The 10465-nt window shown below is 35.2% G+C and overlaps 1 protein-coding gene across 1 annotated transcript; it reads left to right on the top strand.

Annotated features, from left to right (window-relative positions):
- The first annotated feature begins 228 nt into the window (after positions 1 to 228).
- On the top strand, positions 229 to 9912 carry LOC123946869 (NKG2-A/NKG2-B type II integral membrane protein-like). The gene is made up of 6 exons (XM_046012700.1): positions 229 to 422; positions 827 to 904; positions 1384 to 1437; positions 2200 to 2348; positions 8144 to 8247; positions 8481 to 9912. Exons 1-6 carry the CDS (start codon positions 236 to 238, stop codon positions 8605 to 8607), a joined length of 699 nt encoding a protein of 232 aa, XP_045868656.1. The 5' UTR covers positions 229 to 235; the 3' UTR covers positions 8608 to 9912.
- The last annotated feature ends 553 nt before the right edge of the window (positions 9913 to 10465 follow it).

Genomic DNA, 10465 nt, shown 5'->3' with positions numbered 1-10465 from the left:
ATTGTGTCAAACATAGAATAGCTTGTAAAAACCCCTTATTCTATCATAAAACACTCCTTCAAAGCCCTAAGGAAACCAGTACCAGATTTTACACCTTCAAATGCAAATGAACTCACTCACCCCACGCTGCACTCAATGTGACTGTCCCAACAATCTTGTCATTGCACACACTATTCATTAAGTCCTTCAGTACAGTCCCATTCAGCCCTGTGCCTGACACCACGCAGCTGCAGAGATGAATAACCAAGGAGTTACCTATGCAGAACTTACTATCGTCAAGAATTCAAAAAGACAGCAAATGAAAGCTAAGGGCACTAAAAACTCTACTTCAAAAATTGAGCAGGAAATAACATATGCAGAATTAAATCTTGAAAATGCTTCTCAGGATCTTCAAGGGAATGACAAGAAACCCCCCTGCAAAGGTAAAACATTTAATACATACTCGGTATAAGTATGCTATTATATGCAGTTGGGGTGCAGGGGCATAGAGAATGAGTAGGGAATGATCTCCCATATTTTTCATTTGTGAGGATCTGTGTGTGCAGCTGGAATACGGTATTGTAATGGAAATCTGAGGACTAAATTTGTTCAGCCATTGCTAACTGATTGTTTTTCCCACATCTTTTAGGGTAATATATTTACTGCAACTGCAGTGGTATATTCTGAGAAAAGATTATAATGGTAGATAAAGATTGGTGTGCAAGTTTTATATGGGATTCCCTGAACATCATTGGTTCTCTCGTATATTATTTTCTTAAAGGATTGTTACTGCCCGTCCTTTCTCAGTGTTTTAAATTTTCTTCCTACCATTTACCTTCCTGTCCAGAGAAGCTCATTGCTGGCATCCTGGGAATCATCTGCTTTGTCTTGATGTCCACTGTGGTCACAATAGCTGTTATTCCCTGTGAGTAATGTTTGAATGTCTACAAGGGATTTTTCACTTTAATGATCATCAGTGCCTGGAAATACTGTGTAACATTATGGAATTGAATTATCTCATTTTAATGCATATATGCTCTAAGTTTGGAAAGGTTATTTTGCTTTTGTGACATTAGAAATAACAGTAATGTAGAGAATATTAAAATTTGTTCAGATTTCATAACTCGAAGACAAATTATAGCAAAGACCTTATTGAGAAATACACAAATTAATTCTTGAGATTTCATAAACCAAGATTATAAGAAATGGTGAGATTTGGTTCTTTAGGCTTTTGAAACAATTTCCCCACATGTTCATTACCTACTTACTGGGCTAAAATCCATTTTATTATGGAATTTTCTAATTCTAAAAATATACAGCAAATTTCAAACTAAAAAATTCAAATCATTATGATTTATTTGTTTTAATATTAAGTATGTATAAAGATTGCTTTAATTTTTCTAGTTACTAAAGGACCAGAGCAGAACCAAACATCCCAGGAAACAAGGATCTCAAAAGGTACAGCATCATTTTAAAAATTCTAATTTTATTATAGTTTCTATTTTATCTCTATCTTAGGATAGGAAAAAATGATAATAGATTCTTTTGGGGAAAATAAATCAGAAAATCATCTAATAAACTTTCAGAAGTAATGATTATAGGAGACTGCTTCTTCTAATATAACAATCTGAAGAAACAATCATTTAAGTCCCCACATCCATTATTACCAATTGCCTCAAATTTCCTCCTGCTATAATGTAAGAAGAGATAAATCATTTTACTATTCTAAAATAGTGGCTTCCTTCAGTGATTCTCAAGACATGTAGAGATGAATATTCTTGTGTATTTGCTTTATATGAACACATAATTTAGAGAATGATAGGCTAACCATTCTCTGTTGAGTGTGTATAAGCATATTTTTTTAAATATTTTTATTTATTTGACAGAGAGAAATCACAACTAGGCAGAGAGGCAGGCAGGGAGAGAGGAGGAAGCAGGCTCCCTGCGGAGCAGAGAGCCCAATGCGGGGCTCGATCCCAGGACCCTGGGATCATGACCTGAGCTGAAGGCAAAGGCTTTAACCCACTGAGTCACCCAGGTGCCCTTGTATAAGCATATTTTGTTCTATTTATACCATCCTTTGAGAGTACATGGATGTGTTATGCACACATATGTGTATATATATATATGGTGTGTGTATATATATGTGAGTATGTAAATTAATTTGAATTTGTTAATATTCAAGGTTCTTTTGGATGATATCTCATAATCTTTCTTTAGTTTATCTCTGTGGTCATAGTCCAAAAGAGTGGTTTACATACTCCAACAATTGCTATTACATTAGCACTGAAAGAAAACCATGGAATGAGAGTTTGATGTTCTGTGCTTCCAAGAACTCTACCCTGCTCTCCATAGATGAAGAGGACCTGGTAAGATTTCAAATGTTTCCAGTCCTTGTTATATTTTGGATATGAGCTCATTTCTGAGTTTATAAGATGCAAATAGATTTTTTACTCTGTGACTTGCATTTTTACTCTGAAATTGGATTCTTTTAATGAGAAAATTTATTAATGTTACTCTAGTTCAATTTACAATTTTGGTGATTGTTTTGGACCTATTTCAGAAGTTAAAGTACATGAATATAATTTCCTATCTTATTCTCTAGGAATTAGCTGTTTTTCTTTATTTCTTTACTTTATTTTTATTTTTTAACCCTTAAATAGAGTTTATGACCATTTGGGAATTTACTTTTTGTGATGCTCTGTTTGTGATGCTGTGAGTTAAAATTAAAGATTACACTTTTCTACATCATTTCCTAATTGTAGAATATAATTTATACCAAAGCAGATCTTTTCTTCATAAATAACTTTTTATATATATATATAAACATATGTATGTCACATATGCTCTAATCTACTTTATATAAATAATACAGGTATTAAATATCTTTGTATAGATAATCATATACACATATATCACAGTCTACAGTCTATCACAACCCATAGGACTTTAAGTAAAATATAGAAACTTACCTTCCTTTACTGTGTCCTACTTATAATTTTCCTAAATATTTCTCTACTTACATTGAGAATCACATGGATATTAATATTTTGCTTCAACTATCAAATAATGTATGACACAGAGGTGAAAGGAAGTCCATTAAAGCTAATGATAGCTTTAATCTTTCTTTTGTTCTCTTTCTTCTTGATGATCCAAGATTCCTTCTTTTATTTATTTATTTATTTTATTTTTTTTTCCATTTTATTTCTTTTTTCAGCGTAACAGTATTCATTGTTTTTGCACAACACCCAGTGCTCCATGCAAAACGTGACCTCCCTATTACCCACCACCTGTTCCCCCAACCTCCCACCCCTGACCCTTCAAAACCCTTAGGTTGTATTTCAGAGTCCATAGTCTCTTATGGTTCGCCTCCCCTCCCCAATGTCCATAGCCCCCTCCCCCTCTCCCAATCCCACCTCCCCCCAGCAACCCCCAGTTTGTTTTGTGAGATTAAGAGTCATTTATGGTTTGTCTCCCTCCCAATCCCATCTTGTTTCATTTATTCTTCTCCTATCCCCCTAACCCCCCATGTTGCTTCTCCATGTCCTCATATCAGGGAGATCATATGATAGTTGTCTTTCTCCGATTGACTTATTTCACTAAGCATGATACGCTCTAGTTCCATCCACGTCGTCGCAAATGGCAAGATTTCAGCCATCAAAAGAAATGAAACCTTCTTTTATTTTTTAATTTCTCTTTAGATAATCCCCTTTATCAATTTTTTCAGAGCCGGTCTGGTGGTGACACATTTTCATAGTTCTCCTTTATCGCAGAATGTCTTTATTTCCCCAGCATTCCTGAGTGAAATTTTTGTTGGATAGTCAAAGGTTTTTGATTAGAATAATGCATTCAGGGACTAAAAATTTTCAATTTTCTTAGCATGTCTTTTTCTTGTTATTTTGACTGGAGAGAAAAAAACATATTTGGGACTTTTGTCTATCCCCACTGGTGTCTGTGGGTTGCCAACCTCTCTGACACCAGTCTGGGACATGTGAGGGAAAGAGATATTCCAGGGCGCTCACTGCCATGTCATTCGTCTTGCCAGGACTGCTGAGTTCTGTCAGCTTTCTCATCATCTTTCTGAGTCTATGTTGTCCTGTATGTAATGTACAGGGGTTTTAGCTCTATTTGGTAGAAGGAATAGCAAAAAGTTTTTCTTCTCTATCTTTCCAGAACAGGAAGTCTGATTTGTAGTATCAGATTTGTAGTATCTGATTTGTAGTATCCTGGCAGCAAGTCTTTTATTAGATGAATAATTTGTAAATATATCCTCTGAAGTCTATGATTTATCTTTCTTTTCTCGCCAAAGAGTAGAAATTGTCCTGATGAATTACACTTCATCAATTTCTTCTTTTATGGATCATGCTTTTGGTGTTCTAAGAAATCTCTGGCCTACTTTATGTAATGTGTAGTATATATAATGTGATATATATATATATATATATATATATATTATTTGACAGTCAAAAGTAGGCAGAGAGGCAGGCAGAGAGAGGAGAAAACAGGCTCCCTGCTGAGCAGAGACCCGATGCAGGGCTCGATCCCAGGACCCTGGGATCATGACCTGAGCTGAAGGCAGAGGCTTTAACTCACTGAGCCACCCAGGTGCCCCTATATATATATATATATATATATATATATATGAAATCTCCTTGAAATTTTATAATTTTCATTTTTTCTTTTATTTTTCAAGTTTTCATTTCATTTTATTTATTTTATTTATTTTTTTGACAGAGACAGAGCAGGAATGTAAGCAGGGGGAGTGGGAGAGGGAGAAGCAGGCCTCATGCTGAGCAGGGAGCCTGATGTGGGGCTCGATCCCAGGACACTCGGATCATGACCTGAACCAAAGGGAGACACTTAATGACTGAGCCACCTAGGTGCCCCTCAAGTTTTCATTTTAATTCCAGTTAGTTAACTTACAGTGCAGTATTAGTTTCAGGTGTAGAATTTAGTGATTCATCACTTACATACAACACCCAGTGCTCATTCACAACATTTGCTGAAAAGATTTTACTTCCTCCACTAACTGACTTTTCACCCTTCTTGAAATTTCCATTCCATATATATGTGGGTATATTTTGTACTCTCTATCAGTTTCATTAACCTCATTATGTATTTTAAGTCAATTTCCTACTTTAAAAACCACCCTTTGTGTAAATTGTACATTCATTATAGTTCTTTTTTGATTTATCATACTTATTCTAGAAATTTGCCTAGATGCTCCCTCTTTATCTCTATCTTTCTAATTTTTTTAAATTAAGAATGGATATTAGTTTTATCATTTACCTTTTATATCAGAGAAATCACATGATTTGATCTTCTTTACTCTGCTAATAACAGATAAAGTTTATGGCATTTCAAATGTAAATCCAACAAGTGATACATGAAGTATCACTTCAATAAATATATTGAAATATTGAAATATATTGAAAATTGAAAAATAAATATACTCATGTTCACAGTCCTTTATTTTCACATATTTTCCAAATTGTTTTCCAATTGCCAAAAACATGTAATTTCCTTTTTTTAGTATTCCCATCAAAATGCACATAACACATAATATTGCATTATATACACACACACACACACAGATGCCATCTGTTGATGGACATCTGGGCTCTTTCCATATTTTGGCAATTATGTTGTTATAAACATTGCTGCTATACAATAGAGTACATGTGTCTCCTTTGAATCACTGTGTTCTTATCCTCTGAATAAATACCCAGTAGTGCAATTGTTGGATCATAGGGTAGCTCTATTTTCAGCTTTTTGAAGAACCTCCATACGTTTTCCAGAATGTCTGCACCAGTTTGCATCCCCACCGACAGTGTAAGACGATTCCCCTTTCTTTGCATCTTTGCCAACTTTGCCATCTTTTGATGTTCTAAGAAATCTCTGGCCTACTTTATGTAATGTGTGGTATATATAATGTGATATATATATATATCTTGTTTCTTGTTTCCTGACATTAATTTTGGCCATTCTGACCAGTGTGAGGTGGTATCTCCTTGTGGTTTTTATTTGTATTTCTCTGATGCCAAATGATATTGAACATTTTTTCATGTGTCTGTACCATTTGTATGTCTTCTTTGGAGAAATATCTATTCATGTCTTCTTCCCATTTCTTGACTGGACTTTTGGTTTTTTGGGTGTTGAGTATAATAAGTTCTTTTTATTTTGGATACTGATTATTCTTTGTTATCTACAGCATTCCCTGTGCCATTTTTAGTTTGAAGTTGTTTAGTTATTGTTCTTATTGTTTTGTGTGGGGTACCTCCTAACGTTCCACCTTGCTAATGGCACTCTTCACGCATATATTAACTGGTCGCCATCTTCTTCAAATTAATTCTGACTAAATTCCTATAAAATATATTACATTAGCACTAACATAACTCTTTTCTTCCACCTATTATAGGTAGGCCTCAATTTTTCAAAAAATTGCATTATGTCACTTTGGTTTTATGAAAGATCTATGTTAGTGCCAGTTTTTGCTGAGCAACAGAATTCTGAAGGGGATTTCTGCTTTCAGGCAAGAGGAAAAAAGTGAAAATGGTATTCAGTGCTGGGTTTGCTGTTATAGAGGCAGTACATGCCCCAAGCAGTTAAAGTGGCCCCATCACGTTCCTTCCTCAGAAAATATACTTAGCATCTCAGTATCAAGCATAGTTTTCAACCATGTTTTTGAAGGTCTATGTTTCATCTCAATTTATTTTGTGCATCCATTAGCAAGATGTGTCATAAGATATCAGAAAAGCCCAAGAGATTATTTTTTTGGATCGGAGAATACTCAGCAACTTTTCCATATAAATTAATGGTAATTGCTTCTTCAATTTACACCATTTTGGCTCAGGAAAGATTTCATAGGAACATTCTACTTTCAGATAGAGAGGGGAATCTGTACTTCTAACAATGTCATACTGAAGCCAACTAGCATTGATTTGAACACCAATTACACGTATCTTTTCCTACACTGCATTCATGATTTCACATTGGTGATGTGAAATGAAGCATTCCTGGGGAATGTGCACCACAGAAATTAATAAATATTAAAAAAATGTATTTTTCTTCCTCCCTCCCCCACACCATGTGCCTGTATGCCAACACAAATTTGCATCCATAATGGTATAGATCCAACTGTATGGTTTTATAATGATGGCTTTAAATAATCTTATCTTCAAAAGAAATTCCAAAAGGAAAATACACATACAGATTATTAAATTACCACAGGTTTACCATTTCTGTTAGTCTTTATTCATTGTTGTAGGTTTGTGTTACAATCTAGCAACATCCACTTTCAGCTTGAAGAATATTTTTAGAAGACGGTTCTACGAAGATGAAATTCTCTTATATTCTGTGTTTGTCATGGGGCCTTATGTACCTTTTTTTTGACACTGTTTTGCTGAATTTATAATTCTTACTTGACAAGACTTTTTGTTTTATCTTGTTTTGCTTTAAATTTCTTTTGTGTGGGGAGGAAGTTTTTGTTTTTGTTTTTTGTACTTTCAGCTCTGAATTTGACCTTCCCTCTCTTTCATTTTTTCCATCTGCCAAGAACGTGTAGAGAGCTCAGGTCAACTCTTCTGTCGTACCTTCCCTTACCAGTATCTTCCCATTATATTTATGGGAGTCAGAGTGATTGACCCAAAGACCACAAGGTCTGACTAAAAAAAAGTAAGGTTTTTCCTCATCATGACTGAGCAAAATTAGCACTTTGAGCTGGAAAATCAATGGACTCCTTTGCCCCCTTCCCAACTGCTAACCACGTCTCCCTTGTGGCACCAGCACCATTGCTATTTGCAGCTTCTCCAACTGTAAAAACTACAATACTTCTTGATCACTGAGCTAGGGTGATAGGGGGTGTGGGGGGAGGGGGAGGCAGGGGAGCTGTCCTACACAAGAAATCACAAGGTGCTTCTTCTTACTTGAATCTCTAGGATTTTTCCCAATGTACGTATTTCACAAAATATTTTTTGTTATCTTTGTCAGTTTCTCCTCCTACTTAGTCCTAGTAGGATACTTTTTTTTAGTGTGTACAGTGTGATACAAAAAATACGGATATAGACAGATACTATAAGGAAAGACTTAACTTCATTGTTACTACAAAATTCAAATGAGTATAAGAGCTCCTATTTGATTTCTAATAAAATCTGCTTTCTCACAGTATTTGTTGAACTTCTTCATTCCATCTTCATGGATTAGAGGCTCCCAGAGAATCAATAATAATTCATCTGTGTGGCCAAAAGGCACAACTTTCTTCTCGAAAACGTAAGTTTCCTGAGAATGTTTATATTTTATAATTTAAAAGAATTAATCTTACAAGAAAAAGCATTAGTATGCGAGCAACTAGAAAACACAAATGTCGCAGTGTTTTCATAGAACAATGAAAAGGGAAATATTTAGATTTGTTACTTAACTATTAGTCAAAATAAATTATTTATTCATCAAAATATTATGGTATTTATCACTAAATTAATGAGATGTAATTCTCTGTATTTCAGACCATCAGTATCTTCAAAGAGTGACAAGACTTGTTCATTTTTCATCTTCAGTTCAAAGATAGTATCTCATGAATCTTGCTTGGAATTAAGAATATTTGTTTGTAAGCACCAGACATTAGTTACCTAATTTGGGGATAATGCTCTGTCACCATCTAAAGAACTATCTCTCATTTCTCCAAAAGGCATACAATTGCTTTCTCAGAATATTTTTAAGATGTTATTTTTTTCAGAGAAATTTTAGGTTCACAGCAAAATTAAGAGAAAAGTACAGAGATTTCCTTAATTGCCCCTGTCTGCACACATATTGGCCTTTTCCATCATCAGTAACACTCACTAGAATCATTCATTAGTTACAAGGATGAACTTGCAATGATGCATCAAATTGTTCCAAAGTCCAAAGTGTACCTGGGGTTTCAACCTTGGTGTTGGTGTCATACTAATATAAAAAATAAATATTCAGGTGTAGATCATATATTTCTTAATCTTTTGCTATTTATTAAAATGAATTCTATTTAAATTATAAATCATAATATTAAGCACTGTTTTGTAAATTTCTCAATAAGGTGAATAATTCTATTAATAATTCCAAATAAATTGATTTGCCCTAGTCCTTAAAGGGCTACAAATGAGGGTTGAACAGTCCTGGGTGACATGGTTATCAGTCAGATGAGTCAGGACACAGAAACCAGGGGAATTTTGAGACAAACAATTATTATCTATTTGTAAAAGAAAGCCTACTAAGAAACAAAGCTACTAAGATAAAATTATAAGAATACTTTAGGATTAAAGGAGAGTTCCCAAAGGAGAGATCGCTAGGAAGCCAGATCTTTTCTCTGAAGATGAAATTTAGATATCATTGAAGACAGTGTGATCACACACAACTTCATGGAAGACATGTTCATGGGATTGGCCTGGGACAGAGCAATTCCACAGTTTATACCTGACCGAAGTGAGAATGTATCTCAGGCCATGACTGCAAGCAGAAGAATTCCTTGCTAGACTATTAGAAGGCGCAGAGTAGAGGGCAGGAAGCTTTGACTGGAACTGGCCACAATACTTGCTGGACTTCAGAATGCATGCGGCTGGCAACCAAGCCACAGCAGTCAAACACCCTGAAAACACCATGAAATCAGGGAGAAGAGCCCTTTCTGCTGTAGTTTTTCTCTGTTGCCTTTTTTTGTAAATTGTAGATTTATTTTTTTTAAATCAGCCGGTTAAGCCATCCCCCCCATTCAACCCCCATCTGTAACCCTGTTTGGCTCTCAGAGTCCAATGTGCTCATGGTTTGTCTCCCTCTCTGATTTATTCCCATTCAGTTTTGCCTCACTTCCCTTACGGTCCTTTGTGCTATTCGTTATGTTCCACATATGAGTGAAACCATATGATAATTGTCTTTCTCTGATTGACTTATTTTACTTAACATAATCCCCTTCAGTTCTATCCATGTCAGTGCTAATGGTGGGTATTCATCCTTTCTGATGGCTGAGTAATATTCTGTTTTATATATGGACTACATCTTCTCTATCCATTTATCTGTTGACGGACATCTCATCTCCTTCTACACTTTGGCATTGAGGACATTGTTGCTATAAACATTGGGGGGCATGCACCCCTTCTTTTCACTAAGCCTATTTATTTGGGGTAAATACCTAATTGCTGGGTGGTGGTATAGCTCTGTTTTTAAAGTCTTAAGGAACCTCCATACTGTTTTCCAGAGTGGCTATATTGACTAACATTCACATGAACAATGTAGGAGGGTTTCCCTTTCTCCACATGCTTGTCAACACTTGTTGTTTCCTGTCTTGTTAATTTTTGCCATTCTAACTCATGTAAGGTGGTATCGCATTGTGGTTTTGATTTGTATTTCCCTAATGGCTAGAGATGTTGCACATTTCTTTCATGTGCCTGTTAGTCATTTGTATGTCTTTTTGGAGAAGTGTCTGTTCATGTCTTCTGGCCATTTAATGACTGCATTATTTCTTTTT

The sequence above is a fragment of the Meles meles genome, chromosome 7 (genome assembly GCF_922984935.1).
Source record: "Meles meles chromosome 7, mMelMel3.1 paternal haplotype, whole genome shotgun sequence".
NCBI lineage: Eukaryota > Metazoa > Chordata > Mammalia > Carnivora > Mustelidae > Meles > Meles meles.
Note: the sequence above shows the minus strand (reverse complement) of the source record. Positions and strands in the feature narration are given on the sequence as shown.

What these genes read in the sequence shown, in the direction of transcription:
- LOC123946869 (XM_046012700.1), top strand. Translation starts at nt 236, where the DNA reads ATGAATAACCAAGGAGTTACCTATGCAGAACTTACTATCGTCAAGAAT. An exon ending in CAAGAAACCCCCCTGCAAAG is followed by an intron (nt 423 to 826) that starts GTAAAACATTTA and finishes CTTCCTGTCCAG; the next exon opens with AGAAGCTCATTGCTGGCATC. An exon ending in CACAATAGCTGTTATTCCCT is followed by an intron (nt 905 to 1,383) that starts GTGAGTAATGTT and finishes TAATTTTTCTAG; the next exon opens with TTACTAAAGGACCAGAGCAG.